Here is an 18,234-nt window from a genome sequence, read left to right on the forward strand (position 1 = left end):
AGGGGAGTTCAAACCTGGATCCTTATACATAGTAACATGTGTACTCAACCAGCAGAGGGAAAACTTAACAAGTGGTGAAGCAGGTCTGAAGGCATCTATCTGTCTTTCTTTCATTCTCTATCTTCTCCTCTCAATTTCTCTCTGTTCTGTCAAAATTTAAAGAAAGAAAGGAAGAAAATAAATGGCCACTGAGAGGTAGCTTTGCCTTGGTGTCATTAAAAAAAAAAATGAAGACCAACTTAAAATGCCATTTTTAGATATAATAAATTAGATACAACACTTATGATAACCACAGTGCAAAATTTGGAACAGAGACCCGTAGAAAGTACAATTAAAATCAATGAGGAAATCTTCATTGAAACCCATCCACACAGTGATGATAGAAACAAATGGGGAAAAAAACAGCAACATTTTACAACTACCTCAAAACAGAAATCAGAATGGGTGTAAGTAGACCATATATATATCAATGATCACTCTAAATGTGAATGGCCTAAATTCACCTGCCAAAAGTCTCAGAATAGCTTAGTGGGTTAAAGAACACGATCTGAGTATTCCATGTCTCTAGGACATACACATCTGAAAGAAAGACAGATGGAAGTTTATGGTGACAGCTTGCAACAAAATATTCCAAGCTACTAATGCACAAAAAAGGTAGCAACATCTATTCTTTTATCAGATAAAATAGATTTTAAGGAAAAGGAAATATTTACAAACAGAGAGGGCCATAGCAAAGGATCAAACCAACAAGAAGACATGACCATCATTTTTATATATGTTTCAAAGACGAGTGCACCAAAATATATAGAATAAGTACTGAAATCAAGGGAGACATTGACAACAACACAATAATAGTAAGATGTCTTAACACACCATTCATAATAAGAGACAGATCATTTTGGCAAAAAATGTATGGGAAAATATCAGTCTTAATGAAACCATAGACAAAATGGATGTAACAAATATACTTAGAATTTCCCACCTCAAAAGAAATGAATACATATTATTTACAAAATGCTCATGGATAATTCATAAGAATTGACCATATGTTGAGTTTCAAAGACAGCCTTAACAGATATATGAATATTGACATCATTGAAAGTGCCTTTTCCAACCATGATGGTTCTGGGTTAGAAATCAATCACAAGAAGAAAAAAGAAAAGATCATCCCATATTCATCCTTCTGTTTGTGACTTATCTCACCTAGCATAATTTCTTCAAGCCCCATCCAAGATGGGATGATCTCACTTATAGGCAGAAGTTGAAAAACAAGATCAGAAGAGAAAACACTAAGCAGAACATGGACTGGAGTTGGTGTATTGCAGCAAAGGAAAAGACTAGGGTGGGTGGGTGGGGGAGTGGTCAGGTCCTGGAACATGATGGCAGAGGACCTAGTGGGGGTTGTATTGTTATGTGGAAAACTGGAAAATATTATGAATGTACAAACTATTGTGCTTACTATCAACTGTATAACATTAATCCCCCAATAAAGAAATTTAAAAAAATGAAAAAGAAAAGAAAAAAAGAAATACCTCCAATGTATGGAGGCTAAACAACAGGCTTTGAACAACACATTGGGTCAAAGAAAAATCAAATAAGAATTTGAAAATTACCTTGATACCAACAAAGTATGTGGAAACTAGCTATTAGACTCTATGGAATGCAGCAAAAGCGGTCAGGAGAGGACATTTCAGAGACAGGCTCACATTAATAAAGAAGAGAGATCACAAATAAACCATAGAACAACTCAATGGAACCAATTAGAAAAGCAACAACAAAGAGATTCAAAAATAAGCAAGCAGAAAGTGATTAAAATAAGAACAGAAATCAATGAAATAGAAAACAATAAGACCATTAGGAAGATTAATGAAACTAAGACTTAGTTCTTCAAAAGAGTAAATAAAGTAGATAAACCACCAGTTAGAGCCACTAAGGGAAAAAGAAAGTTGTGATTAAAAAATAATCAGAAACAAGGAGTGAGATATAGCCAATGATGCAGAGACACAAAGATCATATGAGATTATTATGGACACATATGCACAAATAAATCTATAAATGTGACAACATAGAAAAATAGACACATTCTTTGGATCATAACAACTTCCAACCTTGATTCAGATAGAGGAAGTAGATAGACTGAACAGACTGGTTATTAGTGCAGAAATTGAAACAGTAATCAACAGTTTTGTCAAGAACAAAAGCCTAAGTGGAGATGGCTATATTAATATATTCTTTTTTTTTATTTAAGAAAGGAGACATTAAGAAAACCATAGGATAAGAGGGGTACACACAATTCCCACCACCCGATCTTCATATCGCATCCCCTCCCCTGATAGCTTTCCCATTCTCTATCTCTCTGGGAGTATGGACCCAGGGTTGTTGTGGGTTGCAGAAGGTGGGAGGTCTGGCTTCTGTAATTGCTTCCCCTCTGAATATGGGTGTTGACTGGTCGAGGCATTTAGAGAAGGGTGAACATCCATTTGCCTGAAACTATTCCTGAAAATTGAAGAAGAGGGAACACTCCTAAACACATTTTATAAGTTTAATATCACCTTGATCCCCAAAGCATCAAACAACTTTACCAAAAAGAAAAACTGTAGAGCTAGATCCCTGATAAATTTTGATGCAAAGACCCTCAGCAAAATCTTGGCTAATCAAATCCAGCACTGTATTCAGAGAATAATCCACCATGCCCAAGAACTTTCATAATTGCCCAGTATCATAAAAATTGATTTTAGAATTTCTGCTATCTCTCTCTAAAAAACAAAAACAAAAGACAAATAAACATGAAAAAAAAAAAATAGCTGCCAGGAGCTGTGGATTTGATGTACAGATATCAAGCCCAAGCAATAATCCTGGTGACAGGAAAGAAAGAAGGAAGGAAGGGTACAAGAAGATAGTGGCCAGGGGCAACATTGATAGAAGTGCAGTGTTAATGAAATGCCTCACTTTATAGTGTACTGTTTGCCATGTGTGTAACCCAGAATCAAGCCAGCCCCCACTGTGTTTAAGGATGAAGGTTTGGTACCCTGGTCTCTGCCACTTGTCTCTCTCCCCTGCACTGTATCCAAAACAATAAATTAAAAAATAAAGCAAAACATTGAATAGCTAAATATATTTAACAAAAAATGAAGGGTATTCATTCCTGCACTTTCTCTGGTTTCCTTACTTAATTTAGGAAGGTTTGTGGGTAGATGGCATACTAAATAGAACCTGGCTCAAAAATCAAGTCTTGTGATAACATCCTCTTTAACTTATAGATGATTACAGTCAAAACCTCCAGTCACATTCAGGTTTATTCAAATGAAATCAGAAACATTTCAGAATAAATAAAAGTATAAAATATCTTTAAAATCTTAATTTCAGAATAATTAATGTAAAATAATTACTTATGGCCATAATTTAATTACAGTGTCACTAACATATTGAAACGAAACTTACTGTAAACTTATGCAATGCATTTAATAAAGAAGGGGAAAATCAGAATACAACTTAGGTTTATGTCAGTCATAATCGATATCTGATCTAATATTAAGAATATTCCTTCCTTAAAAAGAAAAAGAGGACTGGGGAGACAGCATAATGATTATGCAAAATATTTTCATGCCTGATCTTCTGATGTCCCAGGTTTAATCCCAGCACCACCATAAGCCACAGCTGAGCAGTGCTCTGGACAGTCTCTCTCTTCCCCCCATCCTCTCTTTCACTCTGTGTGTTTGTGTGTATGTCTGTCTCTCATTTTTTAAGTCAAAGAAGTCTATCTACTAGGTGTAGTTTACAATTAAGAAAATAATATACTCTTAACAAAATATTTTTATTGTTTTGGTAATCCCTTTTCAGAATAGTTGTACCTGACAGCAGAAAATGTCCTACTTTTCCAGGAAATACACTGATTTTATAGAATCTTCCCAAGGTGTTTGTCTTGGTTAAAATCAAAGAGAATGTGCTGAGTCTCAAGAAGTATATGCTAAGTAAAAGTCACATCTAATAACTGAGATTCTTTCCTAGATGTCAAACCCAGGATTTGGTTTTTTTGTTACACTTCAGCCATCAAAAATGGCACTTTATTTTTCATTGGCTGAATCTTCCTTCTCAGAAAGGAGATAGATCCTAAGTATTGTAAGTTGACCTGTTTTTCTCATAAGGAGACAATATTGAACATAAAACATTAAAAATTTCTGTGCCAAGATTTGGTAACTGTTACATATTTATCTCAGTTCATTTTTATTTATTTAATTATTTAGTAGATAGAGACAGAGGAATTGAGAAGGGAGGGGGAAAGTAGAGAGGGAAAGAGAGAGAGAGAGAGAGAGAGAGACACCTGCAACCTTGCTTTACCATTTGTGGAGTTTTATCCCTGCAGATGGGGACCAGGGCCTTGAACTCAGGTCATTGCACATTGTAATCTGTGTGCTTAACAAGGTGCACCACCACCTGGCCCCTCTCAGTTCATTTTTAAAAACAATTAACTATGAATTTTTTTAGTTGTAAGGGACTCCAGATGAGATGACTTGGATATAGAAGATGGTAAGATGAGCAAGGTTATGGGGCAATAAGAATAAGTCAGTCAGGGGCAAGGAGGTGGTGCATCTGGCTAAGTACATGTATTGCCATATGCAAAGACCAGGGTCTAAGCCCCTGGTCCCTATATGCAAGGAGAAAGCTTCATGAGTGGTCAGGTGTCTCTCTCCCACTCTCTCATTTTCTATTTCTCCCAGTTTTATCAAATAAAATTAATAAAGTTTAAAAATTAAAATAAAACACATGGTAATAAGTCAGCAGATCAGGTTAAGGGGCTAAGTAAATATATTAGGCTTCACTCAAATTGGACATGGAGTGTACAGATCAGGGAGGGAGATTCCACTACTAGCATGGAACTGGAATTAGAGGATTATTTAGCAGTAAATATCAAGTAAATAGTAAATAGAATAGTAAACAGAATAGTAGAGGAATGAGGTTAAATATCTCACCAGACACCACCTAAAACTGTTGACATTGTCATAGATAGTGGGGCCAAATAGAGTGAAGACATATTTGGCAGTGGTTTTCTGAAGTGTGTGGAGGGCCTTTGAGAATAAGTCAATAGACAGCAAATACAACTACAGGAAAGGTTCAAGTTTATTAAGATAGACAACTCAATAAATAGTTACCAAAAGGAGGTGAACTGCAGATAGTGAAGAACCACTGCCCAAAAGTGAGGCTGAAGGGGTGCATGCTGACAAAGAAGTGATGTGATTTTTGCCCACTCTTAGGTAAACGTGTGTTACTTTTAGATCTTTTTTTAATGGAATCTTTTGGGTAACAAGAGGCAGAAATCTGTCTTACTACCTGGGGTAAGAGCAATAACTTTCTCTGCTAGCATGCTTGATTTAGGTGGGCTGACATTGGAATTCTGGTCCTATCATTTGATAATGTCTTTTAAAAATTTTACTTACTAATTTTAATGAGAGAGATACAGAAAGAGATAGATACAGACAGAGAGCATAATACTGCTTAGCTCTGATTTATGGTGGTGCTGGAGATTGAACCTGTAATATCAGAGACTCAGGCATGAAAATCTATCGTATAACCATTACACTCTCTCCCGCCTCACTAGCTAATGTTCTAAGTCAAATACTATGGGCTGAAATTTTTCTTTAACCCGATTTCTTGAATTTCTTAATTCATCAGCCTGAAAAAAAATGCATATTTATAAATTTATGCCATAGCAGAGAGGGGAATCAGGAAACAGTTACTTTATCGCTTTAAAGGCTATGATTGGCATTTCCAAACTAACCTAGTACTTTGTGATTTGCACATATGAAGGTTATTGCTGTTGCATCTGGCCATAGGTCACTCAGATATTCCTGGAAAATGTGGTTCTTAAATTGCAGTTCTCAGGTTCAAGTCATCAGCCAGTTCATAACCAGATAATTATTTGTTTTATGCTACAGTAGGTTTTTTTTCATCCACTATAAACACTGTTCCTGGAGGCCATTTTTTCCCATTTTGTTGCCCTTGTTATTGTTGTTATTGTTATTGCTGCTGCTGTTGTCGTTGGATAGCACCGAGAGAAACTGAGAGAGGAGAAAAAGAGAGAGGGACGGAAAGATACCAGAAGCGACACTCCTACAGGTGGGGAGCTGGGGACTTGAACTGGGATCCTCATGCCAGTCCTTGCGCTTCACTCTATGTGTGCTTAACCTGCTGTGCTACTGCCCAGCCCCTGCTATAGCAGTTTTTATTCACAACTCTTCTGATAACAAATGTGTATGAGTTTTTTTCCTCCTACAAGTTGCAAGTTTTATTTATTTATATTTTTATTAGTAATTTACAATGATTGACAAGATTGTGGGATAAGAGGGGCACAATTCCATACAATTTCCACCACCAGAGTTCCATATCCCCTCCCCTTCATTGTACTTCTCCACTGGAAATAGTCATTGATAGGTCAATCCATAGCCCCAGCCTGTTTCTGTATTTTCCTAGTGAGGTAGGGCTCTGGGGAGGTGGGGTTGTAGGACACACTGGCAAGGTCATCTGCCCAGGTAAGTCAGGTTGGTGTCACAGAAGAATCTGGAGCTTGGTGGCTGAAAAGCATTAGAGTATAAAGTTGAAAAAATTGTGTAGTTATCAGGAACCTAAAGGTAAGAATATAACAGATGAGATTTGGGTTCTTCATGTTGGGGGAAAGTACAAAGTCTATTTTTATGTATATTCCAAGGGGCCCATGACTTTATTATTATTATTATTTTTTTTTTTTTGCTTGAGCCCAATAGCTAAAATGCAGATGAGATGAAAATATTGTCTTGGAAGATGGTGTCACAGTAGGGAATAGCACTAGATAGCTTGATCAGGACAGAGAGAAGTTCCCAAATATGGGAAAAGTATATAAATACCACTAACTGTAAACCCCATCGATCTGGCCTAGGATCCATGTCTATCCATATTTAGCACAAGAGCCTATGCAATCTCTGCATCCCCACAGGTCTGAGCTCACATTCCACTGTCATATCTAGGAACATTCTAGGCTGCACTCATTTCGGGACCAGTGGCAGAGTATGTTGATCCAGTCTCCCTTTGTAGAGTGAGGACAGTTTCTATCATTGTTGTTCTATGTTGAGGGCAAGTTCCTGTAGAGGCCCACAAGAGGGTTTATGATGGGCAAGTTTTCTAATTCTTTTGATACCAGTTTAGTGTCCTGCAATTCCATTCAATTCTGATACTACCTAGAGTTGGCACAAACCCCACAGATGCAGTACTCAGTTTCAGAATATCATTTCCACTTGAGGTGTAGATTCCCATTATCATCTGTATTTCTTATTTGTTATATATATAAAGTAGATAACCATATGACTGTTTTTGCTAGGAAGACTCAAAGAAATCATGAATGAACATTACTTATAGTTACTGGTTTACTACAAAGAGTCCAACTAAAGAGTAATAAAGTAAAAGAGATATATAGGGCAAGGAGCATGGAGGCTTTATGCTTTCCACCACATCTCCTTCCCAGAAACTATATATATTCACCAATCTAGTATTTTTTTAAACCTTTTTATTTTTTTATTAATTTTTATATTTATTTATTTATTTTCCTTTTTGTTGCCCTTGTTGTTTTTCATTGTTGTTATAGTTATTATTGTAGTTGTTATTTGATGTCATTGTTGGATAGGACTGAGAGAAATGGAGAGAGGAGGGGAAGACAGAGAGGAGGAAAGACAGACACCTGCAGACCTGCTTCAACCCCTGTGAAGCGACTCCCCTGCAGGTCGGCAAGCCCCGGGATCCTTAACGCTGGTCCTTGTGCTTTGCGCCACATGCGCTTAACCCACTGCACTACCATTCTACTCCCTTGTTTTAGGGGTTGTTTATGGTGGTTGATCATTTACCATAGATGTTGGATTCGATCTCTTCTCCCTTCTCTACAGCTCTCACAAATGGAACTCAAACTTTAAACTCTCACCATTTAGATCCTCTGGCAATCAGACACAGTGGTAAAGCTGTCTGGAGGTCCACAAATGGTTAATAGCATAAACTCAGAGGTTACTGAAAGGGACTTGTTAAGAATAACAATCAATGACTTGGAGCATTTTTTTATTGGGGGATTAATGGTTTACCATCAACGGTAAATACAGTTGTTAGTACAATTTCTCAGCTTTCTGCAGAACACTCTAAGCTATCCTAGGTCTTCCTCTATCATCATGCACTAGGACCTGAAACAGTTCCCCATCCTACCATCAGAGTCCTTTACTTTAGTACAGTACACCAAAGTCCAGGTTCTGCTATGTGTTTTCCTTTTTGTTCTTACTTCTCAACTGTGTTCATGAGTGAGGTCATCCTATATATTTTTTAAATGTGACTTTGGGGATCCAGTCTAGTGCCTCCTGAATTTGAAACTTGTGCTTTACAGATAAACCTTCTTTCAGCCTAAAATTTAGTTTTTATTTTCTTCTGTGTTGTTGGGTGAGGGTGGCTAGAGGGAGAGAGAGACAAATAGAGAGACAGAGAGGAAAACATATAAGCATTTCACCAGTCAGTTTTCACTCCTATGATTCAAGGGATCAAACCCAGAGCCACATATACTAATGCAGCAAATTATACTTCCCAGGGAGAAATTCCCTGGCCTCTGATGTATATATGTCTGACTAGTTCTTCTCATTTTATTTTCAAAATTCTGAAGTAGGCTCAAAGAGGTAATTCCCCCCTGCTTCTCTGGATTCCTCCTAGGATTGTGGAGCAAACAGATGAATAACAAAGAAGCAAAATACAGAATATATTTAATTACATACTTATGGAGAATCAAATAGGACAATATAGAGGTATATATCCTGAACTAAAGAATAGAATATGGACTTGGGCTTTCAAGAGAGCAAAAAAGGATTAAGAGGATGAGGAGTGAGTGAATTATATGAAAAAGGAGACCAAATTCCCTTTTTAGGAGTAGTTTGTTGTGCCATATATTGGTATATGTATGGATTTCTTCAATTGAAAAATTATTTCCGGTAAAATTTTAAATACTTTGCAGTTCCTTCAATTTTTATTCTCTCAAGCAGTTGAGGTAGTGGCTAAAGTTTCTAGTGACCTTCAGAGATCCCATGAGTCTCAGATCGAATTAATATGCATGCCAAAGTAATGTGTCCTAGTAAAGCCTGTTCTGAACATCTTAGGGAAACCTATGCTGACTGAGTTGCTTGAACAGGAAGAAAATCAAGGGCAGAGATATAGGTTTTTGTTCTTCTGCATGACCTAGGCCTACCTACTCGATTATTTTTTAATACAAACCTATGAAGGAGAGAAACTTTTCAGCAGAAAACCCAAAATAAATGTGATCAACCGGTTCACTAGTGAACTTTGACAAAGGCAGCCATTTCATTTTGAAACATTTTCTGCATTTGTTTTTATGAGAATTATCAGAGCTATTGTTAATACTCTACATTTTTGTGTATAGGATAATTTTCTTTAAGAGTAAATATCTTACTAGGAATTATAGCAGATATTTAAATGACTAGAACAAATGAATCGTATTTGCATAGTATTTCTATATTGCTACAAGGGAGTTGTAAATGAATTCAGCACCATAGTGTTGAGGGGCTAGAATGAGAAACTTGGGAACCAATTGATTATTATCAAGGTAAAGGTACATATTCCCTTGGTGGAAAATTCTACCTATTCTCTCTTTTATTATCCTTATGATAGTGTTCTATTTATTTTGTGAGAATAGACATTTTAATTGGATATGCCATGTTTCAAAGACCAAAGAAATGCTTAATTCATTCTAACAAACTTGTTAGTCACTGTTTATACCAAGAGGATTTCTACTCTATAGAGAATAATATTGTTTTCTTTTTCCTTTGTTAATAAATCAAAGTTTTTCACTGACCTACAGCAGTCAAGCACACTTTAAAGCAAAATCATATCAGTCTAACACAAATACGTATCCTTTTAGTTTTATGTATTCTTTTTATCCTCCTTTGATTCTTTGAAAAATAATGGATCTCAAAGACATTTTTTAAGAAATATAATATTGTCTCTGTAATTTATCTGATAAGAAAAAAATATATATAAACTTGCTTTTTTGTTTTAACGCAGGTGCTCTGTGACTGAGTTACATCCCCTGCTCTTATTTAAAGTTTTAATGTATTTTAATAAAACAAATCAGAGTTTAAATTTTATTTTTTTCACTTAAAGTTGACATGGTTGGTTTTTTTTTCACAGTTTTGTTTAGCTGAAAAGTTTTTATTATCTTAAAGATTTTTAAGTCAAAATAGACGGCTAAGGTAGAAATGATTTATAGATACAACTTCACACATTTTCTGAGATTCTATTTGTTATAAATTAATAGTTTTCCTGGAAAAGTGTTTCTTATGGTTTACTGTGTCCAGTATAATATATTTTACTTGAAGAAAATGTGGTGGTAGAAGATGCTACAGTTTCAGTGTACCCTGATTCTGTTACTGTTTGCTTTGTTCAGCAATCACTCTGATCCTCCTGGCAGGGAACAAGATCCAGGAACAAAACTACTAGTAACTGTATAGATAAAAAGGCAATGAATTCTGCTTTTAAGGCAAAAGGAGAATAGTCTACAAAAGAATGAAAATAGGAATAAAAGTATAGCATTGTTAACCCACAGATCTGTTGCAGCTTTGAAAATCTTACACTGCAAAAAAAAAAAAAAAAGTGACACTACAAAGATATAATTATGTGACTAAAACTCTTGAAAAGGGTCACCATTCAGTTACTAACCAAATGTTTGACAATAAAAGTAGGCTAGATCATTCATAATTGAGAAAGGATAGGCTAGAAACTTATAGCTGAGCACTCTTTTTCTTAAAAATGACATGACAGTATTTTAGTAGTTTATGGGGTATTATAATATATTGTATTTTCTATATCAGAACAACTCTTTAGATATGATGAAGAAGCTGAGGTCAAGAAGAGTACTTCAGAGAAGAATGGGAAAGAAATGTCTGAGCAAACATTACAAAAGGTATTCTAATTTGTAAGATATTGAGCTGAGCAAGTTAAATCTGAATTTTCACATAAAGGATTATGTTTGAAAATGGGAACTCATGAACTTAAACTTTATATGAATCCTTCATTTAAATTCATATTTCAAAATCATTGGCTTGCCAAAATAGGTGAAAATAATCAATATTAGTGAAATAAATGTGGAAACACTTGTGCTTCTGTTGACATAGATTAAAATATACTCGAACAATAAAAATAGAATAACAAAAATAGAAATTATAAAATTTATATTATAGGTGTTTGCTACATGTAATTTTAAAGTTCAGTGTTCAAATAGAACAGAACGAGATACATTAACAGACATTTACATTTTTTAAAATTGTCTTTATTTATTGGATAGAGACAGGTAGAAATTGAGAGGGAAAGGGGTGATAGAGAGGGAGAGAAACAGAGAGATACCTGCAGCCCTGCTTCACCACATATGAAGTTTTCCCCCTGCAGGTGGGGACCAAGGGATTGATCCTGGGTCCTTGCGTATTGTAACATTTGTGCTCAACCAGGTGTGCTACCACCTGGCCCCTAAGGGACATTTCTATATCTATGTCATATGTTAAGTGACACCAGATTGTCACTATTTTAGCTAGAAAATCTGAGTTTTAGCAAATGATACTATGTTTATAATTTTTATTTTTAGTATTAAATTTACGTGACACATTTCATTTTTATAAAAGTTTAAATGCATGCTTACTTAATGTAACTATCTGAGAAACAGATTCATCTGTATAAATCTTAGTCAGTTTATATGCTTATGGGATTAGTAGTGAAATGCTCTTTTGAAGCAATATTTATCTTTATACTTGACTAATATTTTCAAGTAAGTGGGTTTGGTCACATTTTATAACTTGTTATAAATAAAATGTTCTTTAAGTTTTTAATTTTTCTTTTAAGTTTTTTCTTTTAACTATTGTTTGGCTACACTTCTTACTTAGAAAAGACAGAAGTGCACAAATGTATAAAAAAATAGTGACATGCATACCTAATATCACTTTAATCTGTAAGTTACTTGTAAAAATATAGTGCTTTATAGCAGATCTTGTGATTCCTTATATTTCTGACACCATGTGGTCATGTATCAAAGACTTTTATCTCTTTAATGCTGGATGACACATACCAGCTTAACATAATAATACAGAGAAAAAGAAGTGTTCACATTTGTTTATGTTAAGTTAAAATGAGTAATTGAAAACGTGTGTACTGTTAGCTAGATTGCTATACAGTTTATATTAAGATAATCAACTTTTGTTTCAGGACAGTATTTTCCTCTGCCAGGTTTTGTATAATTTGTGTGTATGTGTGATATGTGTCATGCTGGGGTCTCACATGAGCATGTAATTTCACCACAATCATGCTATATTTTTTTCTTTCTATTGTATTTTAGACAGAGAGAAATAAACAGAGATGGATGTATATTTAGGCAGATGGTGTAAAGCACCAAAATACTATTCCAACATTTGTATAACTCCCACTGATGCTCTCATATTGTTTCAACACATGAGCCTTGACCTTCATACCCTGTTGGATGAGCTACCTCCTGCCCCCTATTTTTGTATAATTTTTGTCACTACACATATATAACATTGCTTTTCTCGTGAATTTACATTCTTGGGGTAAGAACTCTAAAAAAGTATATTTCATTCACTATCAAAAGAGATTACTACTATAGAGGATCCAGGAAGCTGCTTTAAGTCCAGAAAAGCCAATTCTTTTTATTGAAATTTGTGGTGGGTACTGGGTAGTGGGGCACCAGGTTAAGTGCAAAAACCTGTGCAAGGATCCAGCTTTGAGCCCCCGGGTCCTCAATTGCAGGGGGGAAGCTTTACTAGTGTTCAAGCAGGTCTTCAGGTACCTATATCTTCTCTCTCCTTCTCTTTATCTCCCCCCTCCTCTCTCGATTTCTCTCTGTCCTACCCAGTAAAATGGAAAAATGGCTGGCAGGAGGAGTGGGTTCATAATGCCAGCACTGAGCCCCAGCAGTAACCCTGGAAGCAAAATAAATAAATAAATAGACTAACAGTAGATAAAAGAAAAGAAAGAAAAATAGAAACTTTAAATTCATACACTATTTTTACAATTTTATATTAACCTAATGAAATTGTGTGAATCATCACTTCACTCCTTTCATTTGAGGTTTCTTTACTTAAAGATGTACATGAAACTTACTCAAAATGGACACAAGTGACTGAGGGGTTGACTCAGCAGATAAAGTACAGAACATCTATGTAGGAGCCCCTGTGTTAGAATGCTGATTGGGTGGTGGGAATTGTGTGGAGTTGTACCCCTCCTACCCTATGGTTTTGTTAATTTATCCTTTCTTAAATAAAAAATAAATTAAAAAAAAAAGAATGCTGGCACCTTATATGCTGGAGCACAGTGGGCCCCTGAACTCTCCCTCACCTCATTTGTCCCTCATAAAACAAATTAAGTAAGTTGTTTTTAAAAAAGTTCTTAAAAGAGAGCAAAAACATATAAACATTTTTATACACAGAAGAATGTAACATCTAAGTAGATATAAGAAACATAATAGGGAATTTCATACTTTTACATGATACATTTCCTCAAATTTTTATATCAAAATTCTGATCCCCAGTATCAAAGAATGTAAATGTATTTGGAGATGATTGCTGCAAAATTATTTAGTTAAAATGAAGTTATTAGAGTTTAGTCTACTCAGTCTGTGATGCTTTGTTAATGCACCTCTAGCAAAATAATATTCACACTTAACAAAGTAAAATATTTTATTATTTTGAAAGGAACCATGTTTTTGGCTAATTATTTAAATGCTCAATATAAAAAGAAAATTATAGACACTGAGCACATAAACCAAATGCCATTGACAATTCTTCAGGCTTATTCTCAAATATACTTTGAGATATTTATATTCTTGACAATTTAAACTAGTTTCAAAATAACTTGTGAATATATCATTTGAATACCACTTGTATAGTTACTATGGAATTTCCCTTTTCAAAGTCTCTAGAAGTAGTGTATATATTTTATTTTATGCTTACTTTACTTTTATTATTGAATATTTCAAGGATTTATTTGGATAGAGACAGAGAAATTCAGTGGGGAGGGGAAGGTAGAGAGCTTGAAAGAGAAGAGATGCCTACAGCACTGCTTTGCCACTTGTGAAGATTCCCCCGATGCACATGGGGACTGTGGGCTTGAACCCAGGTTCTTCCACATAGTCTACTCAAACAGGTGAGCCACCAACCAGCCAGCCCTTTACACTCACTTAAACCATAAACATTAATAATTTTAAAAGATTTCCTAATGATTAGACATATATGCACATTATGCCATTAACAGTTTTTAAATGTCTTAAATATAATAGATCATGAAAGGATTTTCCCTATTGCTATACAGAATTGTTACTTTATGCCAGAAGTTAACTGAATTTTTAACTGAAGAAAGTAACATTAATTTCCAGATTAGCAATCTCATGTGAAGATGTTATTTAGTTACAAGAGCTAACATGCTGTATTTTAATCAGTTATAAATTTTATTCTATTGATAATTCAATAATATTAATATATTTTACCTTGAGAATTTTTACATAGCTGTTACGACTAATAACACAGATGTTAAGTGATGATAAAATATTTAGAACTTACAGCCGGTGGTAGCGCACCGGGTTGAGCTTACAGGTTACAGTGTGCAAGGACCCAGGTTTAAGCCCCTGGTCCCCACCTGCAGGGGAAAGCTTCAGGAGTGGTAAAGCAGGGATGCAGTTGTCTCTCTGTCTTTCTCCCTCTCTATCTTCCCTTTTCAATTTCTGGCTGTTTCTATCCAAAAAAAAGAAAATTAAAAAAATATATTTAGAACTTAACTACCTGTAATTATGGTAACCTTAGTCTCTGTATCTGGTTCCCTGGTAGAAGGATGAGAGTGGTGATGATATTTAATACTCATAATCTGACAAAATAAGTGTTACTGTTCCCATTTCACATATGAGGAAACTAAAATTAAAACTGGTTAAACATTATACTAGGTAAAACAACCAGGCTCATAAATTCAATTTCTCCTATCACACTCATATTATTAATTTTCTGAAACTATCATTGTCAAAATAATGAATAAATAAAGGCATAGTTTCTTATTTGTACAGAATGTTTTAAACAAATGTACCCTATTTAATTACTCTGCTCTGTAATCTAATGTACTAAAATAGTCAAAATATTCATTTCCCTGAGGAAGTTATAACTTACCTCAGCTTACCTCTCTCATCCACCCCCAAAAAATCCATTATGCAAGAAGGCTTTTAAAAGTATATATATATATATATATATATATGTATGGAGTTGGGCGGTAGTGAAGCGGGTTAAGCGTACATGGCGCGAAGCCCAAAGACCGGCGTAAGGAGCCCGGTTCGAGCCCCGGCTCACCATCTGCAGGGGAGTCGCTTCACAGATGGTGAAGCAAGTCTGCAGGTGTCTATCTTTCTCTCCTCCTCTCTGTCTTCCCCTCTTCTCTCCATTTCTCTCTGTCCTATCTAACAATGATGACTTCAATAAAAACAACAATAGCTACAACAATAAAAAAATTTTAAAATATATATATATTTATTATTGGATAGAGACAGAAGGAAATTGAGAGGGGAGGGTAGATAGAGAGGGAGAGAGACAGAGAAACACCTGAAGCTGTGCTTCAACACTTCTGAAGCTTTCCTCCTGCAGGAGGTGACCAGGGGTTTGAACCTGGGTCCCTACACACTGTAATGTGAGCACTTAACCAGGTGTGCCATCACCTGGCCTTGAAAGAAGCCTTTTTAGGTTTCTGCCTGAGACTGTGAGTTTTCTCAGAATCCATGGCTCTCCTGTTTACACAGGAAATATATTTGTTCATTTAATTTTTTTATTAATCTGATTTATGCTTGCTTGATTGTCTATTCATGAAGAAGATAGACAGGTATACAGTGAATTTTTTTCTCCCATTCAAAGTAAAGAAGTTTTAACCATAATTCATGTACTAAGGTGCATTTTTCCACTCACATTGCCCAGCTCACCTGTAAAGTGTTTACACCCAGAAGGAACAATAAAATTCTTATACAGAAATCCAAAGCTCTACAACAATCTGCTACATTTTTCCCCAACATACTTCTAATTCAGATCAAGAATAAACTCTAGGGGATGGGTGGTGGTGCACCTGCTTGAGTGCACATGCTGTAATATACAAGAACTCAGGTTTGTGACATTGGTCCCCACTTATAGGGGGGAAGCTTTTCGAGTGGTGAAGCAGTGCTGAAGATGACTTAACAATTCACACTTGGAAAAATAATTTATGTAATTTTTTTTTCATTTCCATTGGCACTTCACACCTTTTTTCAGGTAGAGAGAAACAGAGATGGGGGAGTGAGGAAAAGGTATTACAACACCAAAGCTTTCTCTAGTGCATGGGAACTGGGCTTGAACTTGGTTGTTCACTTGACAAAGCTGGTACATGATGTTAGGGTAGCTGCTTTGCCAATCCAATTACATCTTTAACATCATAAAAACCTGTAAACTATAGAACATTATGTATATGCACAAGTTTTTCTTGTGTATTTCTACAGATTACAAATCATTAGTTTCTAATAATAAAAAATTTATTAACCTTTGAAAAATTTTGTTTTAAAAGTAGATGTGATTCCATGTTATTTTGCATGCATAATTCTAGATTAACTTAGTTTATTCATTTTCCAAAATTATCTGGATAACTTTTTTTTTAAATAAACACTGTTTCTACCACCAAAAGACAGTGTCCCATACCACCCCCAACCCCTCACCCTAAAACCCAGTGTTTTTACTTTGGTGTCATACTCCAAACTCAGTCAAATCCTCCTCTGAGTTTACCTCTCTGTTCTTTCTCAACTTCTGTTTATGAGTGGGATCATCCCATACTCATCTTCATCTTTCTGACTTAGCTCACAGATAAAGTGGTTCAGTTTCATTCTTCTGCATGTTTCAACCCAATTTCCCCAGCACCATTTATTGAAGAGAACTTCCTTCCTCCATTTAATACTTCGGGCCCTCTTATCAAAGATTAGCTAGCCATAGATGTGGGGGTTTAGTTCTTGGCTTTTAGTTCTGTTACACTGGTCTGTGTGCCTATTTTTGTTCCGGTACTAGGCTTTTTGATGATGATGGCCTTATAATCTAGTTTGAGATCTGGGAGTGTGATGCCTCCATTTCTGTTTCTATTCCTCAAGATTGTTTTGGCGATTCTAGGTGTTTTCTGGTTCTAGATAAATGATTGTAGTTTGTGTTCTATTCTCTTAAAGAAGCTTGGTGGAACTTTGATGGGTATCACCTTAAATTTGTATATGGCTCTGGGAAGAATATTCATTTTGATTATATTAATTCTTCCAATCTATGAGCATGGGATGTCTTTCCATATCTTGGTATCATTTTCTATTTCCTTGAATAGCAATTCATAATTTTCAGTATACAAATCTTTCACTACTTTGGTCAGGTTTATTCCTAGGCATTTTATTGATTTTGCTTCAACAGTGAATGGGAGTTATTTCTGGATATGCTCTTCTTTGGATTTAGTGTTAACATAAGGAAATTCCACTGATTTTTTAATATTGATTTTATAGCCTGACACCTTGCTATATTGCCTAATAACTTCCAGTAGTTTTCTGCTGGATTCTTTCATATCATCTGTATACTATCATATCATCTGCAAATAGTGAGAGCTAGACTTCTTCCCATCCAATCTGTGTTCCTTTGATTTCTTTCTCTTGTCTGATTGCTATAGCAAGAACTTCCAATACTATGTTGAAGAGTAATGGTGACAGTGGACAGCCCTGTCTAGTCCCCAACTGAGTGGGAATGCTTTCAGCTTCTGTCCCTTGAGTATGATATTGACTGTAGGTTTGCTATATATGGAATCCACTATCTTGAGGAATTTCCCATCTAATCTCATTTTTTGTAGTGTTTTGTATATGAATGGGTGTTGGATTTTGTCAAAGGCTTTCTCTGCATCTGTTGAGATAATCATGTGGGTTTTGGCTTTGCTTTTATTGATGTGGTGCTGGGCTAGCGTGAGGGTGTTTCTTCCCAGGCACGTGCTCTCTGGGTTGGAGAGAACAGCCTGAGCTGCTGCTGACTCAGCAACGTGGAGAGAGACCAGGAAGTCGTGGTGGAACAGGATCATAGTGTGTCTTTATTGATCAGAGACAATGTTTTTATCTATTAGAACCGGAAGTAGCAAGTCGGAAGAGGGAATAGTTAGGAAAGGGGGTCA

The 18,234-nt window shown here is 35.6% G+C and overlaps 1 protein-coding gene across 4 annotated transcripts in view; it reads left to right on the top strand.

The window, feature by feature from the left end:
• The window catches only part of CNTLN (centlein), a 331,221-nt gene that overhangs the window by 201,645 nt on the left and 111,342 nt on the right, over window positions 1-18,234 (top strand). For all 4 annotated transcript variants that reach the window (XM_060199608.1, XM_016193668.2, XM_060199607.1 and 1 more), the window contains exon 14: window positions 10,875-10,966. In XM_060199608.1, the coding sequence (XP_060055591.1) occupies window positions 10,875-10,966 (92 nt within the window). The remainder of the gene's footprint in view (window positions 1-10,874; window positions 10,967-18,234) is intronic.

Source organism: Erinaceus europaeus, chromosome 10 (genome assembly GCF_950295315.1).
Source record: "Erinaceus europaeus chromosome 10, mEriEur2.1, whole genome shotgun sequence".
Lineage (NCBI taxonomy): Eukaryota > Metazoa > Chordata > Mammalia > Eulipotyphla > Erinaceidae > Erinaceus > Erinaceus europaeus.